The sequence below is a fragment of the Ruditapes philippinarum genome, unplaced genomic scaffold (assembly GCF_026571515.1).
Source record: "Ruditapes philippinarum isolate M1 unplaced genomic scaffold, ASM2657151v2 ctg2320_1_1_1_1, whole genome shotgun sequence".
Taxonomy (NCBI): Eukaryota; Metazoa; Mollusca; class Bivalvia; order Venerida; family Veneridae; genus Ruditapes; species Ruditapes philippinarum.
Window position 1 is genome coordinate 60,962 of NW_026853576.1, and position 14,287 is coordinate 75,248.

Consider the following 14,287-nt stretch of genomic DNA (forward strand, 5'->3'; position numbering starts at 1 on the left):
AATTTGTAATAAAGTATTCCTTCCCAGTTATTTTGCAAAGTAAGATACAAACAAATTTGCAAATTTCAATTTCTGACTCTGCAGGTGCAAATTCATAAATCCACAAAATAATTCAGGAAAGGTATTTTTGCGAAATAAGGATCATGTGAATATGAACTTGTTTACACTAAATCAATGTGAATTCAAGGCATGTCTTTAATCCTTATTATGTAATTTATAATGATATAATTTACTATACTTTAAAGATGTTGCAAAGTTTACCAAATCTCATTTGATATCATTTTTAGTTTGGGAAGAACTTGGTCCAAGCAATGTTTGATCTGTGGAAAATAGACAGAGATCAGTCAACAGCAAGTGAGGGAGAACGAGAACAAATTTTGAACGGATGTATTCTTGTTGTATGTGCCTTACATACATTGAATATTAACCTACAGGATTCAAAATTTATTCAGACACTTTGCAAAGCAATGCTTATAAGAAGAGGAAAGAAAGAAAAACAATGTCAAAATTACCAATTTATGGAACAGAATTTTCAAGAAAAAAGGTACAGAACCAGATTTGTACTAAATAATGACATACAGAATTTCTATTCAATTCTGTTTCTAATAACAATTTCTACTTCATTTCATATCCCTTTTATATATTTTAGTTTTAAAAAAAATCATAAATTGTTCCAAATTTATTAGAAAAATTCACAGTACATATTTTTAGTTCGATTTTTTTTTTTTTTTTTTTTTTTTTTTTTTTTGAAAATAAAAATTCATAAAAAAGATAGAGGTATTGTTACAGTCATGTTGGTGTTGCCATCTGCAAACTTGTACCTTGACCATAAATTTTAAGTTCTTTGAGTATTGTCTTCATACTTGGCCGCTACAACAAATGAGACAAGATCTTTTAGTAGAACAGACTAACCTTGACCTTCATTCACAGATGACCATGACCTTCAAGGTCAAATGTCTAAATTTTGCTTCTATTTTGCTATTTTTGGCTGTAACTTTGTTATTTTGAATGGATTGTCTCCAAACTTAGACATATAATCTTTTAGGATAGACCTTCAAGTTAACCAGACAGACCTTGACCTTCACTCTTAAGTGACCTTGACCTTGAAGGTCAAATTATTGCAATTTTTATGCCCCCACAATGTGGGAGCATATAGCGTTGCACTTGTCCGTCCGTCCGTCCGCACAAACATTTTAGGTATATGAGCTAACTAACGGTACACTGGGACAAAAGAGAACAAAGGACTTCATTCCATAAATAATAGTTAGCTCATAAGGAAACAATAGTTAGCCCACAAGAAACAAAAGGAAATAACAATAGAAATAGCTCATAAACCTGAAAAATTGGTCCGTCCGTCCGTACTTCCCGAAATCTTGTGAACGCAACTCCTCTTAAACCGGATGGCAGATTTTGCTTAAACTTACAGGGATGAAAAACCTTAATGTGTAGATGAAAGTAAAGGAAGGAATTTTTGCTGCGACCAAATTCAACAGAATTATGGCCCTTTGTTGATTTTTTCACTATATACTATGTAGAAATTTTATGAACGCAACTCCTCTTAAACCGGATGGCAGATTTTGCTTAAACTTACAGGGATGAACAACCTTATGTGTAGATGGAAGTAAAGGAAGGAATTTTTGCTGCGACCAAATTTAACAGAATTATGGCCCTTTGTTGATTTTTTCACTATATACTATGTAGAAATTTTGTGAACGCAACTCCTCTTAAACCTGATGGCAGATTTTGCTTAAACTTACAGGGATGAACAACCTTAAGGTGTAGATGGTAGTAAAGGAACCTGGAAGGAATTTTCGCTGCGACGAAATTTTACAGAATTATGGCCCTTTGTTGATTTTTTCACAATATACTATGTAGAAATTTTATGAATGCAACTCCTCTTAAACCGGATGGCAGATTTTGCTTAAACTTCCAGGGATGAACAACCTTAATGTGTAAATGGCAGTAAAGGAAGGAATTTTTGCTGCAACCAAATTTAACAGAATTATGGCCCTTTGTTGATTTTTTCATTATATACTATATAGAAATTTTGTGAACGCAACTCCTCTTAAACCAGATGGCAGATTTTGCTTAAACTTCCAGGGATTAACAACCTTAATGTGTAGATGGTAGTAAAGGAAGGAATTTTTGCTGCGACCTAATTTAGCCCTTTGTTGACTTTTAGTTTTCAACTTGTGGCACATGTAGTCCAAAAAATATTTGACCTAGAGTCATAAGATTGACAGAACAGTGGCGTGGGGGGGGGGGGGGGGGCATCCGTGTCCTATGGACACATTTCTAGTTATTTTTTGTGTAACTGGCTTACAACGTTTTTTGTGTCGCCTTGAAAATGTCGACATATAGGGGTAACTTTCCTTGGGGGCATTGGAGGTGTTGGTGGCAGAGTCCCCTTAGACTTGTCCGGAGCATAATTCAGTTATTATAGGTATAATTGACTACAAACTTGGTATGCATGCTTTTAAATAACCTGAAGTGCAGTGCATAAGAATCATTACTCTGCACTTCTTATTTTTTGAGTTATTTTTCTTTGTAAATTTTCATACTTTATTTTTGCGTAGGCCATTTCTCTTAAACTATAAAAGCTATGGACTTGAAACTTCATAGGACAATAGAGCTCATTGAGAAGAGGTGCAGTGCACAAGAACTTGTACTCTGCACTTCATGATTTTTGAGTTATTTTCCTTAGTTAATTTTCCTACTTAATAAGCTTGTCTAGAGCTATAAGTTGATGGTCTCCAAATTTGGTATTGCAAGCTTTTTTTCTTGACCTGTATTGCAGTGCACAAGATCCGTCACAGAGTTCTCCATTTGATCTTTCAGTGTAAAAAACTTTTCCATAGTATTTTTTATGCTCTGTCCTTCCGTCCGTCTGGTCATCTTGTCTGCGCTTCATTTCCAAAACCACTTGGGGAAATTCATTGAAACATTACAGGAATGATCAGTACCATCTTTTGTTGTGCATGTCGCAGGCACATTCTGCTCCGCTTTACAAAATGGCCATCAGAGCTATAAAGAGAAAAATCTTGTCTGCGCTTCATCTCCAAAACTGCTTCTTTCAATGAGCAAACACATTCGGCAGGGGATGGCCATGATAACATGGCTCTTGTTATCCTTTGATGTATAGCTATGAAATGATGTACAGCTATGTGCACAGTTTTAGATGTAAAATTTAACTTTGTTGTCAGCTGACTTAGATGATTTGGTGAAGGGACATACTTTCTCATCCTTTGATGTGCAGGTATGAAATTTGGGCTATGTGCTCAGCTAACCTAGACTTTGAAGAAAATGACCTTCTGTCTTGTCCTTTGATGTTCAGCTATCAAATTTGGACAAAGTGCATTCATGCTAAGACAAAACAATAAGTGTGACCAGACCTACCTATTAAAAGTTTTAAAAAAGGAAAAACTACTTTTTATTCCTTTTCTTTTTATACCCCCAAAACGAAGTTTGGGGGTTATATAGGAGTCACTCAGTGGTCGGTTTGTTGGTCGTTCCAGCGGTCCGTTGCATTTTCCTTGTCTGGAGCATAACTTGAAAACTAATGATTGGAATTCAAATCAACTTCATACAATGATCAAGCACATTGAGAGGAAGTGCAGTGCACAAGAATTGTAACTCTATCTTGACTAATTACAGAGTTATTGCCCTTTGTTACTTTTCCTTGTCCGGAGTATAACTTGAAAACTACTGGTGGGAATTCAAAACAACTTCATACAATGGTCAAGCATAATAAGGGGAAGTGTATTGCACAAGAACCATAACTCTATCTTAATTTATTACAGATTTATTGCCCTTTGTTACTTTTCCATAGCTTTCTTTTGTTTGGAGCATAACTTACAGACTAATGGTTGGAATTCAATATAACTTCATACAATGGTCAAGCACATTAAGAGGAAGTGCAGTGCACAAGAACCATAACTCCAACTTGACTAATTATAGAGTTATTGACCTTTATTACTTTTCCTTGTCTGGAGCATAACTTGAAAAATACTAGATGGAATTCAATACAACTTCATACAATCATCAAGCATATTAAGAGAAAATGCAGTGCGCAAGAACCATACTCTGTCTTGACTAATTACAGAGTTATTGCCCTTTATTCCTTTTCCTTGTATGGAGCATAACTTGAAAAGTACTGGTTGGAATTCGATACAACTTCATACAATCATCAAGCACATTAAGATTTATGTGCAGTGCACAGGAATCATAGCTCTGTCCAGAGTAATTATAGAGTTATTGCCCTTTGTTCCTTTTCCATTGCTTTTTTCTTGTCTAGAGCCTAACTTGAAAACTACTAGTTGGAATTATATACAATTTCATACAATGGTCAAGTATATTTGAGAGGAAGCGAAGGGCACAGAAACAGTAGTACTTTCTTGACTCATTTTAGTGTTTTTGCCCTTTGTTACCTTTTATTGTCTAGTGCATAACTTGAAAATTAATGGTTGGAATTCAATGAAACTTCATACAATGGTCAAGGCCAGTGAGATGAAGTGCACTGCACAAGAACCATAACTCTATTTTGACAAGTTACAGTTATTGCCCTTTGTTACTTTTTTGTCCAGTGCATAACTTGAAAACTTGTAGTTGGAATTAAATACACTTTCATGCAATGGTCTAGGGCAATGAGAGGAAGTGCAATGTAACCATAACTCCATCTTCAGTATTTGTAGTGTTATTGCCCTTTGTTCCTTTTTCTTGTCATTGGAGTTTCCATTGGAATTCAATTAAAATTCTTACAATTGTCAGCCTAATTAAAAGGAATACAACATACATTAACAACGACTATCTTTAATTGCCCACAACCATAACTCTATTTCAATTCTTTGCAAGGTATTCTGTCACTACTAACATCCTCATTTCCAAAGCAGTCTTGCAGGGTTATTAGTCACATTTAGTGATAGTTCTAGTTAAAGATTTGTTACAACCTTTTATTTATTTGCTGTTAGAAAAAGTAAAAAAGTGGAGAGTTGCCCCTGCCTGGCAATGGCTCTTGTTACTAAGTGTGTATCCTTTTTGTAGGGCTTGTATGACTAAATAAAACTAAAACGATCAAAAGAAAAGTCACTAAAGAACCAATTTGTAAGTATGCACATCCGTTTGTCCACATTCAAAGCTTGTCAGGCTTTCACAGGTCAAACTGCTGGCAAGATTTCATTGCAGCTTCACAGTAGTGAGCAGTAACATACATAGTTGTGCATTTCAGCAGCAGGTTTTGCTTCGCTTCAATGAAACTTCACAGAAATTATCAGTAACATCCCTAGTTGTGTATATTGCTGGTATGTTCTGCTTTACTGCACAAAATGGCTGCCAGAGCTGTAAATAGAAAAATCTTGTCCGGCTTTCACAGGTCAAACTACTGGTGGGATTTCAATGAAACTTCACAGAAATTATCAGTACCATCCCTGTGTGCATATTGCTGGTTTGTTCAGCTTTACTGCACAAAATGGCTGCTAGAGCTGTAAATAGAAAAATCTTGCTCGGCTTTCATTTGGGATTTCAACATTACTTCACAGGAGTGATCAGTACCATCCCTAGTTGTGCATTTCCTAATATTTTTACTATAAAGAAAAAAACAACAACAAAAAACAATCAGTGTCAGGAAACTTTATAACTAAAGGGGCAAGTTGAAGTTGAGCTGGACTTGTCTTTCTAAGTTCATTTGAAAAATTATTTCTATAATCATTGAAAAACAGTTGTTTCTTGGAAGCAATTCAGGACCATCATGGCCCTCTTATCTTTTTAATTGTTCATTTTTAATTCAGGCAGTCTATTTCGGATATATTGCTGTCTTTAGTAAAAACTTTGGCAGGAACAACAAAAGATCCATCCTGGCTCTACCTAATGCCGTGGGTACATTTTTTCTCTGGCGAATCATCACCCTTTGAAACTCAGATTGTAGATGTTTCACATGACAGTGAAAAACCTGTGTGGTGGGGAATTGCTAAAATTGAAAATGAGGTGGAGTATTTCAAAGCAAAAACAGGACAATGGGCAATGTGAGTATTTAGTTTTTATTTGTTTGGTTCGTCAGACCAAACAAATAATGGTAGCGAAATTTCAGATTCTAATGCTGTTAATTGCAAGTGCCGAAAGTAGTTCGCTTTTTTGAAGCCGTTACTTCCCTTTATATGTAAAGTAACGCCGAAAAATTCAGGGGAGATCACTGCGTAAAGATGGTCAAATGACAGGCGCATTAATTTTCAAGCAAAATAATTCCTGAATGGTCAACGATTTCTTATATTGTTTTATTCTTTATAGATATACATGCTTATAGTAAGCTCCATGATTATTTACATCTGTGTTAAACAACAGTTAGCGTCGTTACAAACCCTAATATAGAATAATATAGTTTTCTTCAGGCTGTTAACAAATAACTTCACCGTGGCCGAGGGGTTTGCGCGCTCGCTTAGGAAGCGAGAGGTCTGGAGTTCAAATCCCAGTTAAGGCAACTCATTTTTTTTCAAATTGTTTAAGTCAAATAAACATTGGATTGAATATCAGTGTTTAAATTAGTCTTATAGCCAATTTACTACAATTAAAACGCTGGAAAGCATTGGTGGCACTTTACAAAAACAAATTGGTTTATAATCTCACAACCTTCACCTTTATGACATTCTGAGACCGAAACAAATTCAGCGCCTTCTGTGCTTTGATTTTATGTCTGTTTTTAATGCAGCAGCTTCCTTATATTAGCTACATTAAACATTTAAACTTATGAAATGTTTATTAAGTTTTTCAGACATAAGAAATGCATATATAATGTTTATAATTTGAAAGTTTAAAATACAGTATTTCATTCCAGGCTGAACTTTAAATGTATTCTGTAAAATTCTACATAATATTAATGTACTCTCTCCAAACTTAGTTAGCTATATAGGAGTCATGTCCCGTCAAGTCCCGTCTCATCTCATAGCAGGAACTGGTAGAGATATTAACTAGGAACTTGGAACTTCAAAGCAATATCACACTTCAATTCATAACTCTGACAGTTTGACATGATTGTGCATCTTTTCTGACTAAGAAAATATTTAAAAAATGTAACAAAGTGGCTGTTTACTACTTATTTATTAGTCAACCAATTTAACAAGAGGGGACTTTAGGTTTACCTACCATCTGTCTGTCTGTTTGTCTGTCTACAAAACTGGATACTGTGATAATGCAAAAAGTACTGAAAATATTTCTATGAAACATGACTTTGGTTTTATCAAAATTTACTTTTAGTCCAGAAATCTCTGAAACAATTTTAAAGGTTTATTTAACAATTTTTCAGAACCATCTTACAATAATGATGTAGCATCTGCAAATTGTGTAATTTTATATTCTTCACCATCTATTAGTGTACCGTTAACATCATAACATTGTTTTATTATTCCCCGCCAAAAAGGTGGCTGAGGATATAGTAATAGTCTCCATTCTTCCATCCGTCCATCCTTCCGTTCGACATTTTTGTCCGGAGCATAATTATCTCAAAAAGTATTTGAGGTATCAACTTGAAACTTCATAGGTATAGATCATATGAAGGAGGAATGCTGTGCACAAGAATGATAACTCTGCCCTGTATAATTTTTGAGTTATTGCCCTTTGTTTTTTTTCATACTTTTTGTCTAGAGCTTATCTCAAAAATTGTTAGAGGTATCAACTTGAAACTTCATAGGTGGATAGATCTCATTGAGAAGGAGTGCAGCACACAAGAATGATAGCCTACCTTGCATTATTTTTCAGTTATTGCCCTTTGTTATTTTCAGCCATCAGTATTCATATTGATTTCAAATCTGTAATCATTTCAGCCATCAATTTTCATTACCAAAAGACCTCTTAAAATTGAATTATTCTGCTCTTATACATAATACAGTCTTCCAATGAGCAAACACATTCGGCAGGGGATGGCCATGTTAACATGGCTCTTGTTCTAATAGCCAATATCTCTGTGCATAACATGAAAATATAGGGTGAAATTGGATCACCTTGCCTACAACCTCATTTAACTTTGAAAATTGTAGATAAAAAACCATTTCGTATGACACAAGTTTCAGTATTGTATAAAAAATAATGATATCCGTTTCCTAAACATAGGGCCAAAATTAAACAGTGAAAGGCATTTTTCTATAGATTTAAAAGATAATGTATCAAAAGCTTTTTCAAAATTGATAGTGACATAATTAAAGCTGGGATGTATTATGTTCAGTAAATTTCATATATCATACAATAATCTAGTATTCTCTCCAATATACATGTATCTATTTTGAACAAATCCGGTTTGGTCTTTTGACACTTTATAACTACAACACCTTTAATTCTATTTGCTATACTACCAGATGCCAATTTATATGACTTCTTGAAAAAGTATTTACATAATTTCCATAATTTATTGTACTTACTATGAAATGCCCATTTTGTCCCAAAACGTTTTGAAAATTTTGTTGTAAACCCATCACATACCGGGCTTTTATCATTTTTCATATTCTTTATTCTTAGTAAACCTTCAAGCTGTAGAGATTCATAATTTGTCAACTTAGTACTTACTGCACAATTTCTCAATTCTCTTTCAATGTTGGACTTTTCATAATAACAAGTTTTTTCTAATATATTCCTTTGGTCATATATAAATGTTCCATCATTCTTGTCTGTAAAAGGTGTCTCTTTTTCTGAGCAAATTTGATTTCTATAAACTTAAATCATTATTAAATTTCCATAAACCTTTTCCATGATTCACATGAATCTGAAGCTAGCTAAGAGTGAGCTTTAAGGATCGTTGAATGTTTGTTTTCTGTCCACATTTGTTTGTTAACACTCTATAGTGGTCACATTTTTGCCACAATTGTCATCAAACTTGGTAAGAATTCATGTTTAGATAATTGCTCAGATGAGGTTGAATATGAGTTATCTGGAATGACAAATTAGGTCACAGGAGCTAAAAAAAAAAAAATCTTGTTTACTCTCTAGTGGCTACTGTCACAACTCTAGTGGTTATATACCGCCTCTGTGGTCGAGAAGTTAGAGTCGATGACTTCTTATTTAGTTACCTCTCTGGCATGGGTTTGATCCCCGGGAGATGCTTTGGTAGTTTAGCGCGGAGGAAGGTAGTCTAGTACTGGTGTAACTCTCCAGGAACAATGGTTAGGAAACTACCTGCCTATATGACAGAAATACTGTTGGGAAAGGCGTAAAATAATACAAACAAACAAAACAAACAAAACAAGTGATCACATTTTTGCCTCAATTATTATCAAGCTTTGTCAGAATGCTTGTCTAGATTTTTGCTCGGTTGAGTTTGAACATGGGTCATCTTTGATGAAAACTAGGTCACAGGAACTAAAAATAGAAAAACTTTGTTAACACTATTGGTCACATTTGACTCAATTGTCATCAAACTAAGTCAGGATGCTTGTTTAGGTAATGGCTTGAATGAGAATGAATATGGGTAATCTCGGATGAAAAACTAGGTCAAAGGAGCTAAAATTGCAAAATCTTTTTAACACTTGTAGCTACTGTTTTGATCCAAATATCCTGGACATTGGTCTGAAATCTGTTTTGATGATTTCTAGGTCAAGTTTGAATATGGGTCACCTTGGGGCAAAAACTAGGTCACAATGCCAATATATGCAAAAATCTTTTTAACACTCTAGTGGTCACATTTTTGACTCATTTGTCATCAAACTTGGTCAGGATGCTTGTATAGGTAATTGCTCAGATGATTTCAAACATGGGTCATCTCAATTAAAAAACTAGGACACAGGAGCTAAAAATACAAAAATCTTGTTTACATGATTTGAAAAGTGGACCAGGGTTGTAATTTTGATGCTGATTGAATTTTGATATCAGCTGACCTACTTTTGATAACGCTTGACCTACAATGAAATGACGGTCAGGTGAGTGTCCAGGGCCATCTTGGCCCTCTTGTCTTACATATTGATACAAATCAGTTGATAAAAGAAACAAATCTAGTCTACCTTGCTGTATAAGATTTGTGCTTTGTCATGTATACCATGCAACTCTCTAAATGGGTCAACAAGTATTTTATTTTCAATGATAACAAGTAAAACATTCCTAGCCTTAATATTATTATTTTTTGATATACTATTATGATAATCTAATTCAGGATTTTTACTAGATTATATTATAGTCCTAGCAAATTTTTTCGAAAGTCATTTTCATTAACGGTATCAATATCATCAAAAAATTTGGACTATATAATGTTAGGTGCAGAAATATTGACTAATATAAAAGTTGAAGAGTCAAACAATACCTGTAATACCTGTTATATAACATCCATCATCATCAGTTTTAACAGAATTAATTTTAATATTTAAATATTTCTGAATTAAATTCCTAACACCTTTGGCATTCAATTTTCTATGACTAGAATAGCATAAACCATTCCACTTGCAGACAAAGTATATCATCTTCTTTAGTTTCAAAAAGATTTAACACATCACATCTTTTAATTTTTTCATTTAAACCATGGCAATTGCAACAATAAATTTTTAGACTACTTGATTATTTATAAATTTCCTTTTTTTTTTAGCTCACCTGAGCACAACGTGCTCATGGTGAGCTATTGTGATCCCCCACGTCGGTTGTGCGTCGTCAACAATTCCTTTTAACAACATCTCCTTAAAAACCAATAGGAATGATCCTTGGGTGGTCCCCTGTGAAAGTTGTTTTAATGGTTCGGGCTTGTTGCATAAGTAGGTCACGGGGCAAGAAAAGGAGTTAAAAAAAAACAATAATCTTTTTGTCTGAAAGTACATTAAAGGCCTAGAGCTTTGATATTTGGTATACGATATCACCTAATTAAGTCCTCTACCAAAGCTATTCATATATAGCCCTGGGGTCTAAAATTGGCACTGTCCCAGGGGTCATAGGTTTTCTTTGTATGTATATAGTAAAAACTTAAAAAAGCTTCTACTCTGAATTGACAAAGGCTAGAGGTAAAATATTTAGCATGAAGCATTATGTAGTGTAACTCTACCATGATTGTTCAAATTATAGCCCTAGGGTCAAAATGGCCCCGCCCCTGGGTCATAGGTTTTCCTTATATGTATATAGTAAAACTGTTCCCATCCACAAACTTTAACCTTGATCTTGTATCATAGTTTGGAGACCTTTCTGTTGAAAATGTGTCAGGGTTAAATCGTATACATATACATGTACAGTGCGGTAACTGGAGCGCGGGTATTTAAGTTACCCACACTACAGAGCATGTCCATTGATTGGCTCATTTTTGCTGGGGTTTACATATTGTGACGGCAGAGAAAGGGAAAGCGACAGAAATGTCATATTCAGATGTTCGTTCATTGGTTCATTTTTGCCGGGGTTTCATATTGTGACAACAGGGAACGTGCTTTTATGTTTGACTATGATACAAAAGAGAAAGAACACCAAAACACTCGGCAATCTGATTAATACTCGGGGGCTACGCCCCCTAGTACAAATCAGATAGCCTCGTGTTTCGGTGCTCTTTCTATTACATTACTTTAAATTTCTTGATGTATTGTCTAAAAACATCAATTTCTTACCTACACAAAAAAGTTAACCCTGTTTTATATATTTTTAAGACCTGGTAACTTCACTTTTGTATATCAATTGCATCTAGTACTCAGGTGAGCGAATTCAGGCCAATGGCCCCCTTTTATACAATATATGTATATATTTGTGTTGTTTTATAGAAAATTGGAGACAATTTTAGAAAATTTGGAGCCATTATTTGTGATGGATCATCTCCTACCACGTACTTTTATGACAGTGATAAATCTGAATGAGTTGGAAAAAGTCATTATGACAGGCAAAATACCAGTTGAAACATGTTTGGCTACTATCACCTATTACATTAAGATCTACCAACCAGATGTGCATTATTATCAAAACAGATGTTATTTTCTAGAGCCAAGCCTTGAAGAAAAGGTATTTGTTATTAGCAGACACACAATACTAGTAATGGAACTGGTACTGATGTACATTCTGCACTCTTTTTGCAAGTACATTTGTACTACAGGTACCAATACTCAGAATTGCTCATTCAAAAGTTTGGTACTGCATTATATTAACACAAACAAGTGGTACTGGTATTTTAGAAGCAAGGCAGTAAGTACTTAAATATTGTATGTGATAACTATAATGCAACATGTCAGATAAGTCTATGTCTGCTCTGAAAATCCTATGCCACTTAAAGAATCGATGCTGCTGCTGAGTCTGCTCAAGTTAAAGGTAACCCTTGAAAGACAATTATAACAAAAATTGTCTCTGTCCTATAAATCCTGTATCCTTTAAAGGATTTCTTTAAACTTGTCTCACATACAGTCGACTATCGTTATCTCGACATCGCTTTTCTCGATATTTCGTTATCTCGATGAAATTTTGAAAGTCCCGATTTTCTTCCTTCTTTATCTATATTTGAAATATGTGTTTATCTCGATATTTTTATTTCGATATTTTCAGTATCTTGATGTAAAATTTCAGCCCCAATAGATATTTTCACACTATCATCCTTTGTTTATCTCGACTTATAGTTTTCTTTCGTCTGTTCCCTACAGACGTGTGAAAAACACAAACTAGACGATAATTGCTCAATGGCGTGTGTCATAATGATGATAATGTTTGTAACAAGTTTAGCTGTTTTTATATAAGTTAATCTATTTAGCGTGTTGATTGACTTATGTCCTTATATCTGCCTTATTCAAACCCTATTATGTTTATCTCGACATTTCGTTATCTCGATATTTTTTGGACGGTCCCGATGACTTCGAGATAACGAGAGTCGACTGTATGTTCACCATGTGATGTGCAGAACCTGATCTTTTGCATATTCAAGTGTAAGGTTGCACCTAAAAGTCAATTATTTTAGATTTTTTTCATATAAACTGTACAAGTCCAATATATCCCTTGAAAGATTGTTCAGATTTGGCTTATATGTTCACATCAACAATTCATGTGCACCCTTGTGCCAGCGCAAGGACAAGGTCATTTTTTTAAGTCAAATTTCAGACATTACTGCATCAGAGATAGTATTGGTCACTCATGGAGTATTTGTCACTCCTGTAATAGCTTTACATTTTAGCACACCTAAGCACAACCTGCTCGTGATAAGCTAATATGTTAATTCCCATTTTGTCTGCCATGCATGTCAATTTCATTAATCAACATCTCCTCTGAAACCAGTATTAGCTTTGAAAGTTGCAAAACAAGTATTTTGTGTATACTCACTTAATACTTATGATACCCAATTGGCTTTAAAGCCTACATGTTATATTTCAAGAAAAGCTTCTTTGAGAAAAATGTAATAAGATTTTAAGAAAAGTAAAAAAGAAATAATTTATATGTTATAGGCAATTTATGACTGATTTTGCTATATTTATTATGGTATGAGACCTGGTACATAGTATAGTATGTCCAACATAGTAGAGTACATTATGGAAATTTTTTACAAAATTTTATTTTTTTTAATTGGACAAAAGTGTAATTTCCATGGTTATGGAATAGGTAAAAAGAATGGTAAGAGAAATAAGTAGGTTCATATTGTAACTCAGATGTTAGTGTGTCAATCTTTATTTCAGATGGTTGGTAAATGCATTGGTAGTCTACTGGACCAACTTAAAACAACTGTTTACAGGTATTTATATTGAGATAAAAGTTTTAAATTCATTCATTTCCATAAGACTAATGTTAACATTGATTAAAATAGAGCAATTTTAGACATACACCTGTATAAAGAAGCTTAATTTGTGCAAAATATTTTATATCAGACTGTACATTTTAAATCAAAACAGAACAGCATTTTACTTGTTACTGCAAAACATCACAATAGTTCAGTAAAATTTGTGTTTTCGCTTACCAAATGTTCTTGTATGTTGAAAAAAAAAATTGTGTGACAAAGATATTTTATATTTGAAACAGATCCATATAGCATTTTGTAATTTAACAGAACCATGAAGAAACTAGAATGTAACACTATTTATTATACCCCCACACAACAAAGTTGTAAGGGGGGTATACTGGAATCAGCTTGTCTGTCCGGCCATCACCCCTGTCCATCGGTTTTTAGCTCACCTGTCACAGAGTGACTTGGTGAGCTTTTGTGATCACCTTTCGTCCGGCGTCCGTCCGGCGTCCTTCCATCTGTAATCTTTTACTTTAAACGACATCTCATAAACCGCTAAGCCGATTTCATTCAAACTTCACAGGAATGGTCCATTGGTGGTCACCTTTAAAACTTATTCAAAGAATTTAATTCCATGCAGAACTCTGGTTGCCATGGCAACCAAAAGAA

General features: G+C 34.2%; 1 protein-coding gene across 1 annotated transcript in view; it reads left to right on the forward strand.

Annotated features, from left to right (window-relative positions):
- The window catches only part of LOC132737245 (E3 ubiquitin-protein ligase rnf213-alpha-like), a 52,135-nt gene extending 38,446 nt beyond the window's left edge, over positions 1–13,689 (forward strand). The window contains exons 8-11 of the mRNA XM_060724503.1: positions 288–544; positions 5,784–6,017; positions 11,691–11,925; positions 13,575–13,689. Coding sequence (XP_060580486.1) covers positions 288–544; positions 5,784–6,017; positions 11,691–11,925; positions 13,575–13,643 — 795 coding nt within the window. The 3' untranslated portion in view covers positions 13,644–13,689. The remainder of the gene's footprint in view (positions 1–287; positions 545–5,783; positions 6,018–11,690; positions 11,926–13,574) is intronic.
- Positions 13,690–14,287: the final 598 nt, after the last annotated feature.